Source organism: Rana temporaria, chromosome 1 (assembly GCF_905171775.1).
Source record: "Rana temporaria chromosome 1, aRanTem1.1, whole genome shotgun sequence".
Taxonomy (NCBI): domain Eukaryota; kingdom Metazoa; phylum Chordata; class Amphibia; order Anura; family Ranidae; genus Rana; species Rana temporaria.
In genome coordinates this window covers 389,646,738-389,666,461 of record NC_053489.1, presented here as the reverse complement: position 1 = coordinate 389,666,461, position 19,724 = coordinate 389,646,738, and the positions used below count along the sequence as shown (strand labels likewise).

Below are 19,724 nucleotides of genomic sequence, written 5' to 3'. Positions count from 1 at the left end.
AAAAGAGCTTCAGGGGTGACATTAATATTTGGAGCCTCTGACTTATTAACATTGATTTTATAGTTCTGCATAGTTTTGTAACTCACGAAGAAGGTTGGGAATGGTTATGTCTGGGCAATAAAGAAGAGCTGGTCACCAGCATAAGCCACCACCTTGTGATGTATAACTCCACCCTGAAGGTCTCATATCCGGATTTACCCTGCTTCTGCATAAAAGCAGCTCCAATACCAAAATCGGGGATGATAGCGGGCATCCCTGTCTGGTACCGTTTCTTAACAAAAAAGAAAACAATGCCTCGTTGGCTCTCACTGCAGCTGTTGCATCCACCCAAGTGCACAGATTGGCTCCCAAAACGATATGCCTCAAGGTCCATTTAAGAAAGAGCCAATTGACCCGATCAAAGGCCTTCTCCGCATCCACTGAAATCAGCAGAGTAGGGATGTTCAAGTGGATCAAGTTGAGGGCTCTACAAGTATCATAGCCTCCCTGTTCGGAATGATGCCCACCTAGTCGTTATGAACCAAGGAAGGCAGAAATGGAAGAAGCCAATTGGCTAAAACCTTTGCGAGGGTCTTAAGGAGTAGCTGCAGGCAGGGCCTCTCCAGCCAACAAGGTGTTGAGGGAATGCACAAGTCTGGGCACCTAAAGGGCAGAAAAAGTGTGGTAGTAAAGCAAGGGGAAGCCACCCGAGCCAGAAGCCCAGTTTGTCTCCGTTATTTCATCTCTGTGGCAGATAAATAAGGGAGGCCAGAAATTCGGAGGTAGTCATCTACTGCTGATGTCTGGCGATGCGCCATTGTTTGGTAGATTGTAGCGTTTCTCATAATAGTCGCGACAGCAGTTTGCGATGTCTTGAGATTTGTGAGGGGCTGTTGGAGTAGATATGTGATGTGATTTGTCCAACAGTCTCCCTGGCTTGCCCCAAATTCATGGTAATGTCACCGGTGGTACATAAGTTTGTTTTTCCCATTGTAAGCAGAACAGAGTTAAGGGTGTCTCAATTTTGAAGGTCAACTGCCGTCTTGGTTGCTAGAGAGCATTTATGAGATTGTCAAAAACATTTTACTTATTCAGCTGTTTGGTGAAGAGGAAGTTAACATGGCTTCTCAAATGCTCCTTCTTAATACATCTTTCCATAATATTCTGCATTATTCTTTCCCCCTAAGAATGTTTCTTACTTTTCAGTTGATTTGTAATTCCTACTTCCTGGTAGCAAACAGCGCCACCTTAGCTACTGTCTTCTGAGTCTGAAGGGCAGTTTACTTCCGCCCTTACTGTGTTTCTGTTTGTCCCTGCTGTAACCTTGCACATGCTCAGTAATGTTGTAGCCAAGCCTTGTTTTCATTCAAGTTTTAGTATAGCAATATTGTCCCACATATTGAAGCATAGAGAGGTGAGCAAGCTTTCCACTATATATTTTAATAATCGTTTAATATGTTTTTGACAAAATCTACTTGATGAAGTTGATCTCCTTGCTCCTGTGTCCCATGCAAAGTGCTGATGTGTACACCCCCTGTGACGTTGCGAGTCACTTAGGGCATTTAAGAAACTTGTGAATAGCACTGTAATCTCACAAGATCTGAGCTGTGCCGCAGAGAGGAGATGCATATAACTAAATGGACAGACAGCATAATGAGCGTGCCATGAATCAGGGGAAATATGCGCTGCTGACGTCATGAAAATGAAAAAGGCAGATTACAAGCAAAGGGAGCAGGTTAGAACGCATTCATACAAAGCAATTTGTACAGTGCTTATCACGGATTTACATGGGGAAAAGTTATCTGGGTGAATTTACAACCACTTTAAGGACAATGATCCAAAGTTACATATTTGTTTGTGGGGGGAAAAAGCATGTGAACCTCTAAGATTCTGTTTGTTTGATAGGGAAAATCAGAATTAGGCTTTCAGAATTGGCATTAGGCCAATGTGGTGCCTATATTTAAAAAGCTTAGCTGTGGGTATAATATACTTGGATACAGGTTTGAAAACATCAATTTGTTAATGGATAGAACCGGCTAAAACTGTATTCAGAGAGTAATGATTTATACTCTGAATGGTCTAAGGTTGTTAGTGGTGTACCCCAAGGTTCAGTGCTGGGACACTTACTTTTTAATTTATTTTATAAATGATATAGAATCTGGGCTTGAAAAGTACCATTTCAGTCTTTGCAGCTGACACAAAGCTATGCAGTGGAATAACGTCCTTACAGGATGTTTCCAATTTACAAGCCAACCTCAATTCACTGTTTATTTATAAATTTATAATTATAATTTATAAATTAGGTTTAATGTTGATAAATGATGCACTTGGGGCTAAGAATATGCATACCTCATAGGAGGAGACAATCTGGGGAAGTTAATGGTGGAGAAGACTTTCCTTTTTCTCTTGCTTTGTACTGAAAAATGTATAAAAAAAATAAAAAAATGCACAAAATACTGAACACACAAAAAAAAAAAAACAGTGGGGACTTGGGAGGTAGATCATGGGCCAGACACTCTCCCCCTTTTCCAGTGCCAGGCCAATTTTGAGCTTTTAGCGCTGTCACACATTGGGGCATGCAACTCTGTACCCAAATTACATTTTGTATCAGTTTTTTGCGACAGATAGAGATTTATTTTCATGGTTTATAATCCCCACTGTTTTATTTTGTGTTCAGTATAAAATATAGTTTTTTTTTTTTGGTGCTTTTTTTTTTTTTTTATATAAATTTTTCAGTACAAAAGCAAGAGAAAAAGTCAAGTGTGGTGAAGGCAGTGTAAATATGTAAATCAGGGAAGGCGAAACTCTGCATAGAACAGGGGGAGTCCAACATTGTGGCATCTATATGTAGGACCCCATACAATGATAAATGAAAAATACACCAAAATGTTGGTTTCTGCTAAAAAAAATTCCAAATAAGTTAGCTTCATAAATTTAGGCCAAAATGTATTCCACTACATTTCTTTGGTAAAAATAACCAACATTCGTGTATGTTCTTTAATCTGTGTGAGTCTACAAGCTAGGGGATATGTCATTGAAAATTGATCAGTCCTGATGTACTGACTGCCTATCAATTTCTTGAGACCCTAAAATGCCAGGACAGTATAAATGTCCCCCAGATTACCTATTTTTGGAAATTAGTCCAAGGTACTTGGTAAGAGACATGGTGAGTTTTTAAAGTTGTAATTGTTTTGTCAGTTTTTTGGAAAATTAAAAAATGATTTATTATTTTTTCACTAAAGTTACCGTATTTGCCGGTGTATAAGGCAACCGGGCGTATAAGACGACCCCCTAATTTTTACAGTTTAAGATTTTTTTGCCTGTACTCACCATACAAGACGACCCCCGTTCCGAGGCTTCCGACGCTACGTATTTCTTCCTTTTGGAGCCATATTCTTCTTCTTTCTTGCTGGAGCCAATCACAGCTAACGATGTGTTCTATTAATGAATACAAAGCCTGCTTGGATTGGCAGAGGCTGTAACATCATTAGCCCACGCCTCTCTGACTCTCAGACAATCCGAGCAGGCTACTGTATGTAGCCTGCTCGGATTGGCAGAGGTTGTTACTCCAATCTGAGCAGTTCCGTTTTCATTTTAATACATTGCTGACCGGGATTGGCTAAGGCATAAACGGTATGTAGCCAAAGCTACATACAGTATTACCACACATCCAGCAGGCAGCTGACCCAGCGTATAAGACGACCCTTGCTTTTTGGCCAGTTTTTTTAAGTGTAAAAGGTAGTCTTATACGCCAGCAAATGCAGTATTTATCACGTTCTGCATGGGAATACTTTCAATTACACCCCAAAACACATTCTGCTAATCCTCCAGAGTATAGGGTAACAACATGTGAGACTTTTTTTTTTACAGCCTAGACCAGCCTTTCTCAACCTTTTTAATATAGAGGAACCCTTAAAATAAGTTTCCGTTCTCAGGGAACCCCTGCTTACTAGATCTACAACTCATGGAGCATTAGTGTGATGGTCAGTGGGAAGAATGCTTCTAACACATGTGGTCATTGGGAATAATTACTCCCTTACAGATTGCTAAAAAAGAGCAATGGTGTCAGTGGGAAATTATCTGAGGGGCATAAATTGCTCAAGGAACCCTTAACAGCCCCTGGAGGAACCCTGGTTGAGAAACCCTGGCCTAGATGCATAGCGGGGCCCCAATTCCAAGGAGCCCATTCAGGTATTTCAGGGGCATAAATTACGCATCTAATTTCCTGACTGCCTTTTTCATTTTTTGAGGCCCTGGACCACCAGGACAGTGAAAAACGCCCACAAAATGACCCATTTTGGAAAGCAAACACTCTGGTGTACTTTCTGAAAGGCATAATGAGTCTTTTGAAAATTTAATTTTCTCTTTCGTCCATGGACAAACACAGCTTCCTTATACTCTTGACTGTGGGGTTATGTTATGTTTATTAGGAGAGGACTAGGCAGACATGTTAATTGTTAAAACATGTAGTCTTTAGCAAAGCTGAAACAGCCCCGCCCAGGGGGTGGTCCCTCTGGTCATAACCCCTCTCACTGCACTGAGCAGCTCAGTTTTTTTCTGCCTAGTAGAGAGGGACCTGGCTCCCTTTGGGCCCATGGTCCTGAAGAACTTTTATTTTTAAAATTTTGTTTTATTTTTTGATCCTGAGATCTATCAACTGCCGGCTGGGTGACAGGCTGGATAATATAGATCCTTGTAGTCCCCCCAGTCCGGCTATCGAGCGTGAGCAGGCCTTAGCTACGCGCTGGGTCGGCCACGACATACCCCATTGCTCCAGGGGTGGCCGGTGAGCTTTTTGCTCCGGGGCTCACGTATGTCCAGGCTACTGCTGTCTGTGTCACCGTGGGCCGTAGCTGACAGCTACTCCGTACTGCTCGGTAGTGGGTCTGTCAGAAACCTGCAGGAACGGGTAAGTACTTTTCCTCCTGTCTTGGCAGGATGGATCAGCTGGGCTTTCCTGGGGGGGGGGTCTCTTGTGCTCCCTTTCCTCTCCCCCTGTCCCTTCCCTCCTCCCCATGCATGGGCCTGCTGTGACTGACTGGGGTGTACCTGAGGTATTTTCTGTGTCCTGACTGGGGGGGTGTCCGGGTCCGTTCTCTGTGTGGGGTGGTCTGTCACTGGGGGGCAGCCTCCACTCTGGGCCAGCGGTATTTTCGGCCTTCTCGTCCACCTCATTGTCACTCGGCGCAGTTTTCCTTTTGAATCAGCACCATTTTCTTGGGGTCGCGCTGCTGCTATTGTAATGTAGTTGGCAGCTATATTCTTGTAGCCGCGCTGTGACGCAGGTATTTACAGCGGGCAGCCATTTTCTTGTGGTTTGCGCTCCTTGTAGCTGAGGCAGCCATCTTTGTGTGATTTTCCTATAGGTTTTGGCCTTTAGTGCTGAATTGCTTTCTGAACGGTGCGAACAGCGCAGTTTACCTCAGAGACACTAACACGCACTCAGTGTAGTGAGGAAGAGCGGACCGCGGCGCTGTGCAGGTTTCTTGTCAGGGTGGTGAGTCCCCTGGGATACCCCTTTTTTGGTCAGTACAGTAAGGAGGGTGGGTCTCTTTTTTTATTTTTTTTTTGTTGCTGCACTTGTACCTTGACTATAGTTACCTGTTCGCCCCTTCCCCCCTGAAAGGTGCCAAATGTGGCACCGGAGGGGGGAGGAAGCAGGTTCGAAGCTCCGTGACCGTGGGACCCACGGACACGATCGCTGCCGGTGTCCCGCGATCGGGTCACAGGAGCTGAACGTTCTTCTCTGTGGCAGTGTCACTGATCGTCTGTTCCCTGTTATAGGGAACGACGATCAGTGACATCACACCTACAGCCACGCCCCCCCACTCCCTTAGGGCACACTTAACCCCTTAGCGCTCCCTAGTGGTTAACCCCTTCACTGCCATTGTCATTTTCACAGTAATCAGTGCATTTTTATAGCACTTTTCGCTGTGAAAATGACAATGGTCCCAAAAATGTGTCAAAAGTGTCCTATCATCCTGCCATAATGTCGCAGGCATGAAAAAAAAAAATCGCTGATCGCCGCCATTACTAGTAAAAAAAAAATATATAAAAAAAAAAAATGCCATAAAACGACCCCCTTTTTTGTAAACGCTATAACTTTTGCGCAAACCAATCAATAAACGGAAGTGTATAGAGGTGGTACTGGCTTCATAGTTCAGTTGGATACCTCTATTATTGCGATTAGGAATGGCCATAAAGTCGCTCAAAGATGCATGGTCTCCCTGCCACAGGAGGAGGATGTCGTCTATGTAGCGCGCCACAGGAGGAGGATGTCGTCTATGTAGTGCGCCCACAGAACCTTTCGGCTTCACGGCCGGTTACCTACTGCGCATGTGCGTAGCACGCTGCGCTTTCTAATTGGCCCAGCGGAGGAAGGAGAAGGGGGGGGCCAAACTTCCAAGGGTCGACACCACAGCGCAGTCTCCAGGAAGTGGTGGAAGGGTACCTGTCAAAGAATGGTTACCTGTTCGCCCCTCCCCCCTGAAGGGTGCCAAATGTGGCACCGGAGGGGGGAGGAAGCAGATAAGTACTATGAAACATTTCAACTTTTCCAAGATTCTGGTGCACGTCATAAATCTGCTGCCTGCGTTAAATGACCTAACGTGTGTTGCAGAGCACTGCATTCTGGTGCGAATGGACCCTTAAAACAATTCTAAGCTTTAACAGTCTTTTTTCCAACAACATTTTTTCCAACAACAGTTTTCTGGGGACCCCAAAACCAGGTAATGATGCTCACCTGGCTGAAAAGTGCTACCACATCTAATGTTTATTAGTAAGCTGCAATAATAAAATTTTTGGTTGAAACAGAAGAATGTTTATGTTTTCAATTGACCAAGTAAAAGTCCTGACCTTAATCCCATAGAAGGTTTGTGGAGCATTTCATGCCACCTGCATCCCTGAGTTGAAACTATCCTTTAAGGTGGAGTAGGCTAAAAAAATTACATAGCTAATGTGCATGACGGCTCAACAGTAACTGAAGACATTTAGTTATTGCTTCCCAGTAGAGGCACACCAGTTACTTAAATGCACACTTTTGCCTTATTAAATATATACAGTAACTTGACCCCTTTCATACAGGCTGTCCCATCAGGTCCCCTTGTCAGTTTTCAGGTGGACCTGATCGGACCCTCCAGTTTCTTCTATGGTCTCCAGTCTCTTCTATGGAGCGGCATATGTCCGCTGACACCTGCCGACATCCAAAACATGTCCTTCTCCTACACTAGGCAGAAAAAAACTGAGCTGCTGGATGCAGTGTGAGGGGTTATAGCCAGTAGGACCGCCCCCTTGTACTGTGCAGTTTTCCTGTCCAAATGGGACAAATCTCCGTTGTCTCTGGATTGTCAAATTCGGGTGAGCAAGCTTGTCAGGGATTCCCTGATCTGGTGGTGGAAGTCTCTGGCCCTTTGGTCCGGGAAGTCGTTCCTTCCTTTTCATTGGATGGGGATCACGACGGAGGCCAGCCTGACCGGTTGGGGGGGAGTTTGGGGTGTACAGTCGGCACAGGGTCGCTGGACGCAGGAAGAATCAGGCGGTGCCTCTCCACATGGTCACGGAGGCTGCAGGGACACCCAGTCAGGATCCGGCGGTGGCGTATTTCAACAATCAAGGAGGAACAAGAAGCTCAGCTGCAACATTGGAGGTCGCTCACATCCTGAGGTGGGCAGAGCAGAGCGTGCCGGCTCTATCAGTCGTGTACATTCCGGGCGTAGAAAACTGGCAGGCAGACTACCTAAGTCGTTAGATGCTGGATCAAGGGGAATGGTACCTTCTGTCGCAAGGCCCTATACTTCATCCTGCTTTACAGTCGCTGGCTTTAACGGCATGGCTGTTGAAAGTCAGGTGTTAAGGGGCCGAGGTCTGTCGGAGTCGGTGATCTCCACTATGATAAAGGCGTAAAAGTCATCTTCTCAGACGATTTATCATCGCACATGGAGGGCCTACATCTCTATGTGTGAGGAGATGGGGTGGCATCCGCATACGTATTCTGTTTCTAGGATTCTGCTGTTTTTGCAGCAGGGAGTGGATCAGAAACGTGCCATTAAGGGCCAGATATCAGATGTCTTTTTTCAGCGTCCCTTGGTGGCTCATTTATTGGGGAGTACGTTTGTGCAGGGGGTTCGACATGTGGCCCCTCCAGTTTGACCACCGCTGCCTCCATGGGATTTGAATCTGGTGCTCTCGGTACTTCAGAAACCGCCGTTTGAAAACATTAGGGAGATCCCTCTATTGTCACTCTCTCAGAAAGTAGCCTTTCTGATGGCTATTACATCTTCTGACGGGAGAGTTTCTGAGTTGGCGGCCTTGTCTTGCAAGTCTCCCTACCTGATCCTCCACAAGGATAAGGCCGCAGCCTTTGTTTCTTCCTAAGGTTGTTTTGGCATTCCATCTAAATGAGGACATTGTGCTTCCATCCTTGTGTCCTCGGCCGTAGCATCCCAAAGATGTTGCTTTGCATTCCTTGGACGTGGTCCGGGCTCTGGGGGTGTATCGGTCGGATTCACTGTTTGTGTCGGTAACTGGTCCAAAGAAGGGCCTGGCGGTCTCGTTGGCCACCATTTCTTGGTGGATTGACAGATCGTGATCCAGGCTTATGCCTTAAAGGGGCGGACGCATCCCTTTCCTGTCACGGCACATTTGACCAGGGCAATTGGTGCCTCCTGGGCTTTCCGACATCAAGCGTCCGTTCCCCAGTTGTCTAAGGCGGCGACCTGGTCGTACGTTCACACTTTCACTAAATTTTGCAAGGTTGATATGAGTGCATCTGCAGATGCTTCCTTCGGCCACAAGGTTTTGCAGGCGGCTGTTTAAGGTTGCAACTCCTTCGTTGAGGAGCTCTGGGTGTTTGGGTGGAGTTTTTGCATGTTGTTCCCACCCCTCTTTTTTTTTTTTTACACTGCTTGGGGACGTCCCTAAGGTCAAGATTTAAAGTGCTGTGTCCGTCAATGAATGAAAGAGCTAATAGGATTTTTGTACTCACCGTAAAATCTTTTTCTCTGAAGTTCATTGACGGACACAGAACCCACCCCTCCTTTTTTTTGTTTGTACTGCTTTTTGACGAACTGAGCTGCTGGATGCAGTGTGACGGGTCATAGCAAGTAGGACCACCCCCTGGGCGGTACTGTGCAGTTTTGCTGTTTTTACATGTTCTGCCTAGTCCTCTCCTGAAAGTGGCGATATAAACCTAAGGTCAAGAATTAAAGTGCTGTGTCCGTCAATAAACTTCAGAGAAAAGGATTTTACGGTGAGTACAAAAATCCTATTTTTCCTAACAAAACAAAGTATTTTTTTTTAAATCCTTTTGTTGGATTCGCAGATCACATTTTAGATCTTGTGGAAATATTACCATTTCAAAAGGGTTCACAAACAGTTAAGCACCACTGTACATGCTACCCATTTTGAGCTTTTTACATTCTACGTGATAGTGACATGTTTACTTAATGATATTCTTAAATAATAGGAATGTCCAAATATGCTTTATACAGACATGTACCAGCTGCAAGATGAGGTTCTTGGTGAAGGAGCCTATGCCAGAGTCCAAAGCTGCATGAACTTAATCACCAACAAGGAGTACGCTGTGAAGGTGATTGTATAAAACTGTTTTTTTTTAAATAATTTTTGCAATTTCAACTTCAGTGTTTTTTATGTTATGTAAACATGTGTTAATTACAAGTTTGCCTTTGTAGGGAAAGCAACAGGTACATTTTTTTTTTTTTTTTTTGGCGGCTCCTACCAGTAGCTTAAAGATAGTCTTTCTTGACCCCAAGTATGTGATTTATTTCATTGTCGTGCAGGTGTACCCACAGTGGAGTACACAAAGGTCTAAGGCCTCGTACACACGATAGGTTAACCAGAGGACAACGGTCTGATGGACCGTTTTCATCGGTCCAAACTGATCGTGTGTGGACCCCATAGGTTATTTAACTATAGGTTAAAAAAAAGCCAACTTGCTTTAAATTTAACCTAGGGATTTCTAACCGATGGGAAAAAAACAATCGTTAGTAGGCACAACCATCGGTTAAAAATCCATGCATGCTCAGAATCAAGTCGACGCATGCTTGGAAGCATTGAACTTCGTTTTTTCAGCACGTCGTTGTGTTTTACGTCACCGCGTTCTGACACGATCGTTTTTTTAACTGATGGTGTGTAGGCACGACGGACCATCAGTCAGCTTCATCGGTTAACCTATGACAACGGTCCTTCAGACCGTTCTCATCGGATGGACTGATCGTGTGTACGAGGCTTAACATTCTTTTTGTATCTGTTTTGCCAAACAAAGCAGTAGGGAAGAAAGAGGAGTATAAATTGCTGGCTGGGGCTCCATCAGAGTGAACCTTTTGCTTTTCCCTGCTTGGGAAAAACACCAACTTCATGTTTCTTGTAAAGAAAAAAAAACTTTAATTTGGGACTGAATAACCCTTGTGTTTTTTTCTTAAAATGCATTTTTATTATAAAATGTAAGTGCATGTCCACTTTTTATTTATCTCTCCGCCATGGTAAATTTTATAGTTTTGCCTTATATAGTTTACTGAAAAATCAAATTGAAACCTGGTTGAACTGTCATGAAAGTTTGAATTACACTTAAAGCTGAACTCCATGTTTTATTTAACGTTCATTTGGATCAAGCTGGTCCAGATAAACAATTTACTTATACAGTATACAGTTATCGGTTCCAGCAGCAGTACAAAAACTACCCGTCCCACTACAAATTGGGCTAAGTGTTGCTTAGCCGTTCAGAAGAAGCTTTGTATTCTATGCCCTACAAACATTGCTTACCATTTTTCTTGTACCCTGTGGCAGAAGGGCAGGGCCGGTGCAAGGATTTTTGCCAACTAAGGCAAAGGTGCATTTTGCCGCCCCCCGGACGCACGCACACACCATACATTATATCTGTGCTCCATTAAGCTTTAATGGTTATGATGCTTAAAGTGATCGTTTAACTTCTTTATCTTTTACAGAGAATGATAGCGTAGATGGCGTTATTCTGCATTGCGCTGTATAATGTATTATTGCTGGGATTTGTTGTTCCTCTGTAACTGCTGGTATTCTGCATTGAGTTGTATATAATGTACTATTGCTGGGATTTGTAGTCCTCTATAGCTGGTGGTATTCTCCATTGCGCTGTATAATGATTATACTGCGCAATGCAGATTACCACTGACCAGTTATAGAGGAACTACAAATCCCAGCAATGCATATACAGCGCAATGGAGAATACCAGCAGCTATAGAGGAACAACAAATCCCAGCAATAATACATTATATAAAATGCAATGCAGAATACCAGCAGTTACAAAGGACTACAAATCCCAGCAATAATACATTATATAAAACGCAATGCAGAATACCAGCAGATACAGAGGACTACAAATCCCAGCAATAATACATTATATAAAACGCAATGCAGAATACCAGCAGTTACAGAGGACTACAAATCCCAGCAATAATACATTATCCAGGCTGCTTAATATATTATTGCAGGGATTTGGTGTTTTTGTTTAAACAGGAAACTTTAAAACAGGTCCCCCTTACCATTTTCTGAAGCCTTGTCACGGCAGCGGCTCTGCAGGCGTGTGTCCGGCCTGTGTGGTGAGCGTGGCGTGGTCTGGACTCGTCCTTTAAATGCTGCCCGCAGCGGCAGCCCACACACACTGCTGCCCCCCAGGACAAACCACCCCCCCTCCATTAGTACATATGCCCCCATAAATCACCCCCCATTAGTACAGATCCCCCCCACAGGACAACCACCCCCCCATTAGCAGAGACCCCCCCTTCAATTAGTACAGACCCCCTCCCGGACAAACCACCCCCTCCATTTGTACAGACCCCCCCCCACAAGGCAGCCCCCATTAGTACAGACCCCCCGCCCCCCACAAACCACCCTTCATTAGTACAGTCACCCCCCCTCTATTAGTACAGAGGCCACCACAACCCCCCCAGGACAAACCACACCCGGGCGGCAGCTGGAGAGGAGAGGACAGTGTTTAGCTGTGCCGCCCGGGTGGAGAACATGATGATCGTGAGGAGGAGGAGGAGGACTCAAAAAAAAAACGCGGCGGTGGAGAGCTCAGAGTGCAGCCTCAGACAAGGAGAGGAGGAGGGAGCGGAGCACTCTGGCGCTTGAGCGCCACCACCTCTGTGGCGCCTGGGTGAACTGCACCCCGCACGGCGCACTCATAGTGGAAGCCAAGCAAGCGGCTTCAGCTTGTTCTCGTTCTTGAGGTGGAGGTCTCATTCGGGCAGGCGGCCGCAACCAATTTTCCGCCCTGACCCCTGGCTGGCACTAGCGCCGTAAGGCAAGCGCCAATGTTGCCTTGTGCTAGCGCCGGCCCTGCAGAAGGGGCACCTGCTATGCTATTTTGACTGTCCTTACTCCTGCTACAGCAGCACCTTTCACCTCCAAAATTGTACTTCCTCTCTCTCCATGTAATGCAAGTCTGTACATCTTCCTGGTACAATGAGACAATCACACCAATCCTGCCCCCTCCTTCACTTTCTGCTGTTTGTTTGCTCTCCCCTCACATGTATCTTCACTGTTCACATCCTGCAGCCTCCTGTGTCAGATCTGAGTATTCCAATCATTCACTGCCTGACACCCTTTCCATCCCAGATTACTTTTTATCTCTTAACTGTTCAGCAGCTCAGTACATTCTCTGCAGTCATTTAAGGTGGCCATAGTAGGAATTAAATAAAAAAAAGGAATTCTCCATTCTACGACCACCTTAAATGACTGCAGAGAATGTACTGAGCTGCGGAACAGTTAAGAGATAAAAAGTAATCTGGGATGGAAAGGGTGTCAGGCAGACGGTCAGTATGTGGACCCCTAGAGAGGGAATGCTCAGATCTGAGACCAGTACAGCCACTTGGTGCTGTTCAATGCCAAAAATGAAATGGCATGTCACCATGAATTGGGTGCACCACAACTACCTGCAAGTGTGTTCAATAAACATAGCTGGGGCATTGTGAGTCTGCATTTTCAGAGTTAAAACAGGCCGTGAGTGAGTAAATGAGTTATTGCCCCCTCACTGCTTTTCAAACACCACAATAGCCACCCATCCAAATTGGCCCTTAACGTCGTTTCTCCCTTTGAGTTCCCCTAGAGCCCTTTAGATTCATGCATTTCAACAGAGCCAAGTTCCCCTCATTCATCCCACTGACATACAGTAGATGCCAAATTAGTCCTCCTCAGATTGACACAAGTGACGCAGCATGATAATCATGATGATTTGATGATGATAATTGAAGGATAGTGAAATGCATCCTTTGGCCACTATCCCCACTGATCAGAGCAGAACGGACGGACGACCGGTCCGTGTCCACTAAGTTTATGCGGAGCAGTCATGGATCGAGCAAACTCTGCTCTATAGGCAGTCGGACATATCTCCTTCAGTTGTTTTTTTTTTTTTTTTGTCTTGTTTTTCTTTTTTTGTGGATCGCATTAGAGGTAGGCAGATGAGCAGGATTGGGGGGGGGGGGTGAGGTTGGGGGCCACATCAGGTAGGCTGAAAACTACCTCCCATGCCACCCGAGTGCTTTCACAGTGGGGTGGTGCGTAAGGATGAGCTCTGGCGTGTTCGCATAGAACACGTGCAGAGCCTGCCAGGAAGTGTGCACGGCGCTGTGCTGATCACAGCCAGGGAGACATTGTCCCGATGCTCGGCTGCAGGGATCGTGAAATGTCTCCCTGGCTGTTATTAGCACAGCGCCATGCACACTTCCTGGCGGGCTCTGCACGTGTTCTATGCGAACACGCCAGAGCTCATCCTTAGTGGTGTGCTTGCAGGACGTTAGAAAAAGTCCTGCAAGGAGCATCTTTGGGGCGGTTACAGCGCTCCCAAAACACCCTGCGCATTGAAATGAAAAGGCAGCGCTTCCAAATCACCTGAAAAGCAGGGGTCTTATGCCGCGTACACACAATCAGAATTTCCGACAAGAAAAGTTTGATGTGAATTTTTGGTTGGAAATTCCGACCATGTGTAGGCCCCATCGGACATTTCCGGCAGCAAAAATGTGAGAGCTGGTTCTCAAATTTTCCGACGGGCAAAGTTCTTGTCAGAAATTCTGATAGTCTGTATGCAATGCCAACGCACAAAAATTTTAGTCATGCTCGGAATCATTGAACTTAATTTTTCTCGGCTCGTCAAAGTGTTGTACGTGACTGCGTTCTTGACGTTCAGAATTTCCGACAACATTTGTGTGACCGTGTGTATGCAACACAAGTTTGAGCCAACATTCAGTCGGAAAAAAATCCCACGGTTTTCTTGTCGGAAATTCTGATCGTGTGTACGCGGCATAAGACCCCTGCTTACGCCGCTCGTATCTAGGCAACTGTGAGGCGTATCTGATTCTATGAATCAGGCGCAGAGATGCGACGCCTTACACTCAGAGGCGTCCTTTGTGAATTCGGGCCACAGTCTTTATAAACTTGAAATGTTTCCTCTAATTTCTGTTGGTTTCTCCATGTATTTTGCTTTACCTCAAAAAACATACTGGAAGAGTTATTGATATTTTAACTAATTGGACTTGGATTGTAGGGGCATTTATTTACAGTATAAGATTTAAATAAGAAAAAAAAATTACATTAGAGTAAGCAGCATATGCATACAAATGGTACACAATAAGGCCCCATGTACACTGCTGCTGCTAAACGGACGTTCAGAGGCAGTTGGACACTTTTTTTCCACTTCCCCTAAACTCATTCAATGTTATCTTATGTGTACATGTACACAGGTTTGTTTACTGTAGTTTTTAGGCAGTTGCGTTTTATAGGCTGATGTTTCAGATGCTAAACGCATTTTTTGTTTTTGGTCATTTAAATAAAAAATATTTTTTTTTTCTCCCAAATGCTTCTAAACACAAATGCGGCTAAACGCAGCATGTAAACGCAGCTAAATGGCCATTTTTAGACACTGGTTTCTAGCTGTCAAGTTAAATCGTTCAGAAGTTGAACAACGTTCCATGTACATGAAGCCTAAAAAGCATAAGAACACATTCCAGTAATCTGTCTTCTGTGCAATATTATACATAATATTCTAGCATAATAGTATAATGAGATGAAGGCATACTAAGGCATGCCTCCTAATTAGTCACATCTGTTTTTTTATGACCAAAGAACAGTAAACAGACCAGAGTAAAACGGGGTATATCCATAACCCTGTTTCTCATATAGAGAAAATGAGTGCAACAAGCATCAGAGTTAATAAAGAGTAACTTGTGTCTTGTGTGTCTAACCAAGGACCCCAAATTTTGGCAAACTTCATAGGGCTAGCCTCATAGGTTAGCTTGTATAATGGGATTTTTTTGATTAATTACTTGCTTCCACAGACCAATATGTAAGTGTTCTGACTGACTAAATACAATCATTAACACAGTTTTTCTGCTGTAATAGAGCAATAAACCCAAAAACAATTTGGTCTTCGGAAGCTTAACATCTTTAATCACCTCAAGAAGACACCACTTGGGGCTGCAGATATTTCAAAAGTCTCTGAAATAAATGCAGTAACTGCTGACCAGAACAGTCTGACCCTATTACAGGACCATACCATATGAAAGAAGTCCCCCTGCTCAATCTTGCACTTATGACAAGTGGGAGATGTCCGTTTATGCACTAAAAAGTATTTTTGGGGTGTAATATGTTAGGTGTAAATATCTGAGCTGTATTAATTTATCCCTAGCAGAGATGACAGTATCCGGGTATATGAACTACATACTGCTGTCCAACACCCACCTGGTACGGCCTTCTCTAATTGGGGTGATTGGTCTGTCTAGCAGCAAGGCTTAATATGTGGAAATCAGTTTGAAATGGTCAGGAGAAAGAAGTGCATGTTCCAGCTTAGAATACGTTTTATAAGGTTTTTAAGGTACAAGCCTGATGTAAAAAAAAATTGAGTAACATGTCTATTTAAATAAAAAAATTTGCTTCGTTATTTCCAGTGCTTCCTTTGTAAATATCTAAAAATTTTGCATCCCAGATCATAGAAAAGAGACCTGGTCATAGCCGAAATAGAGTTTTTAGAGAGGTTGAAATGCTCTATCAGTGTCAAGGTCACAGGTAAGAGTGAATATGATAGAAATTATGCTAAAGATGACCAGTATGTAGTTGGAACATACCTCTAACAATTTTCTTGTTTGTCACAGCAATGTCCTTGAACTAATTGAGTTCTTTGAGGAGGAAGAAAAATTCTTCTTGGTGTTTGAGAAGATGTACGGTGGTGAGTGTTATAGGGCATTTTGTATACTCATAATTTATTTTCCATGTTATGAGTTGTTAATGATAACTTGGGTAAATGCAATGTACAACTTTGATTACAGTGGGAAATTATTTTACTGCTTTTGGCTTTCAGGCTGCTGTTTTTTTTACAATATATTGAAACATATTTCTCTATCCAATATTCAGTGGGGGGCGCAGCATCTGACCTCTGGCAAAATGCCCTGTCTCTAGGAGGTTGGGAGTATACAAGGAGGGAAGAACAGTGCCATTAAGGCAGGGCAAAAGGGGCAGCCACCCTGAGCCCTGTCATTGTTGTGGGGCACAACATTCTAACAATATCTCCCTGTCACATAGTGCTTTTCCAGGGAAAATAAAACGGTAAGCAACTGTGTCCTTGCCTGACAGTGGAACTGGCCAAAAGGAGAGAAACACTGCCAAGCAGTGGCAGGGGCTGAAGGAGTGAGGGAGGAGGCAATCGCATTCCTAAAATGGCGGCAAGAGTTACTATCTACATGAGAACATGTGCTTTGCTGTTTCAGACGCTAATCTATTATCGCCCTTCAATGCCACTGTGCTTTCTATTTCCCTTACCAGCACTGCATGTACATAACACCGGGCAGCATGGATGAGCGGACAAGCAGACAGCTGATAATCCGAATTCGGTAACTGACCTGCTGAATTGAACTTTCACTGCTTTAGCTGCTAGACTATTACTCATCTCTGCTTGCTATGATCATTGACAAAGGAACATGGAGCAGCGCTAGCAGCCTATATTAAACCGTAAATATCCTGGTGCTAAGTGCATATTACATCAATATAATTGTGACCTAAACAACAATATAACAATTTTATAAAGTGCTTTAGTGCTTCAATAATCGGTGAAAAATCATTGACAGTACTATTTTGAATGTAGTTCTGATCAGCTTCCTTAACCCAATCTTTCTTTATCGTACATCACGGGACACAGAGCAGCCATAGTAATTACTATGTGGGTTATATGCCACCTCTAGGTGATTGGACACTGGCAACCCAAGACACAAAGTCCCCCCTCTAACCCCTCCCACACAGGAAGTACCTCAGTTTTTTCGACAGTGTCTGAAGGTGTTTAGTAAGCCCTTGGGATCAGTTTTCACTTTATGCGTTCCCCCAATTCAGCTGCTACCTTGGCTTTTACGCAGGATCAAAGAGGAAGGAAAGCCGGTAATACTAGTAGCCCTGGCATGGCCCAGAAGATCCTGGTATGCAGAGATGGTAAGGTTGGCAGTAGGAAGACCATGGACTCTTCCGTCTCGTCCAGACTTGCTGTCGCTAAATTTAACAGTGTGGCTATTAAAGCCTACATTTTAAGGAATCTGGGACTTTCAGGCTCAGTAGTAACTACCCTGATTAATGCAAGGAAGCTGGCTTCCAGGACCATTTATTATAGGGTCTAAAGGCCCTTTGTTTCTTGATGTAAAACCAAAGGATGGCATCCTCGCAAGTATGTCATAGAAAGAATTCTTGAGTACAATCAAGGGTCAGATCTCGGCCTTGTCAGTATTCTTTCAAAGGCCGCTTGGTTTGCATTCTTTGATCCGGACCTTTATACAAGGAGTATCTCGTATTACTCTGCCAGTTAGGTCACCCTTGTGCCCGTGGGATTTGAATCTAGTGTTATCGGTATTACAGCCCTTTGAGCCGATGCGCCATATTCCCTTAGTCCTTTTGACAAGGACGTTTTTTTTTGTTTTGGTTGCAGTAACCTTGGCAAGGAGAGTATTAGAATTGCCAGCTTTCTCATGTAAAGAGCCATACCCAATTATTCATAAGGACAAGGTAGTGCTGCGTACTCGCCCCCAACCTTTCTTCCTAAATTAGTGTCCAGTTTTCATCTGAACCGAGATGTCTCTTTGCCTTTCTTTTTTCCAGATCCTCATTCTCAGGAGAAAAAATTGTTACATTCTCTTGATGTAGTGAGAGTTGTCAGGCTCTATCTGAAGGTGACAGATCCGATACGACAAACTGATGCTTTGTGCTGCCAAAAGGGCCGGCAGCGTCAAAATTGATTATTTCAAAGTGGATTCAGCAAGTTATAATCCAGGCTTATGGTTTGAAAAGAAAGGGTCTACCTTTTCAAGTTAACCCGCACTCCACTAGAGCAATGAGTGCTTCATGGGCGGTGTATCACCAAGCCTCTATGTCTCAAATTTGCAAGGCCGCAAATTGGTCGTCAGTCTATACATTTACTAAATGTTATCACTTAGACGTAAGGCGGCAAGAGGATGCCGCCTTTGGGCGCAGTGTACTGCAGGCAGCAGTATAGATCCTCACGTCTGATGGCAGTCTGCTTTTATTTGTGTCTCCCTCCCCTCAGTGGCATTGCTTTGGGACATGCCACATAGTAATTACAATGGCTGCTCTGTGTCCTGTGATGTACGATAAAGAAAATAGGATTTTTATAACGGCTTACCTGTAAAATCCTTTTCTTGGAGTACATCACAGAACACTGAGGTCCCTCCCCTCTTGTTGGGAGATAGATATAGATATATCTATTTATTGCTTTGCTACAAAAACTGAGGTACTTCCTGTGTGGGAGGGGTTATATAGAGGGGAACTTCTTGTCTTGGGTTGCCAGTGTCCAATCACCTAGAGGTGGCATATAACCCGCATAGTAATTACCATGGCTGCTCTGTGTCCTGTGATGTACTCCAAGAAAATAATTTTACAGGTAAGCTGTTATAAAAATCCCATTTTATTTATCGTACACCACGGGACACAGAGCCTTTATCTTTACATAATGGGTTAAGGGTCACCAGCGGTGATTGGACACTGGCACAACCAATTGAAGGCAGTTCCCCTCCATATAACCCCTCCCATCAGGGGAGTTCCTCAGTTTTTTCGCCAGTGTCTAAGAGGTGTTGGACGAGCGAGGATGTGCTAAGGATAGCTCTGCTAAGAAGACCCTCTGGGGGTGAAGGAGCTATGCTTTAGGGATCCATCTAAGACGCTAATTATGACGCTGAATCTGGATGGGATCTGGGCCTCGTGGAAGAGGGGTCGCCTGTAATGTCTCTCTTCGGAGGACTGGGCTCTGGGGTCCAGCACTTTCGCTACAGCAGCTAAAAGTCCTGGTCAGAGTCTTTTACAAGGCCCAGGGGAGAGGTATCCGTTAAATAGGAGCCCATATCCCTGAAGATTGGCACACAAAACCCGCCGAGATGGGTGAAGATTGGTGCTGTCTGAATTTTTTTCAGCAGAAAAAAACTGCGGCGGGGATAAGGTAAGAGAAAATGAATCCTAAGAACAAGCTTAAAAAATATTTTCAAAACTGAGTCGGGTGTCTTCTCAGTTTTGGCCACTAGAGGGAGTAAAGAGCTGAGTTTTTTTTTTTTTCCAACAAAAGTTTTTTTATTGATGAAAAGGTGGTATACAGCTTTTGACAACGATACATTGATCAATATAGCCATACAAACAGCCATCAAAAACATAATACAACAGTGTTATTGTTACTACAATGTCACCATTTCAACTACCCTCAAATTTCCATACTGGGT

The 19,724-nt window shown here is 44.2% G+C and overlaps 1 protein-coding gene across 1 annotated transcript in view; it reads left to right on the top strand.

The window, feature by feature from the left end:
• The window catches only part of LOC120912131 (MAP kinase-interacting serine/threonine-protein kinase 2-like), a 237,520-nt gene that overhangs the window by 121,010 nt on the left and 96,786 nt on the right, over positions 1-19,724 (top strand). The window contains 3 exon segments of the mRNA XM_040322579.1: positions 9,468-9,565; positions 15,953-16,032; positions 16,119-16,192. Of these exon segments, the coding sequence (XP_040178513.1) occupies positions 9,468-9,565; positions 15,953-16,032; positions 16,119-16,192 (252 nt within the window).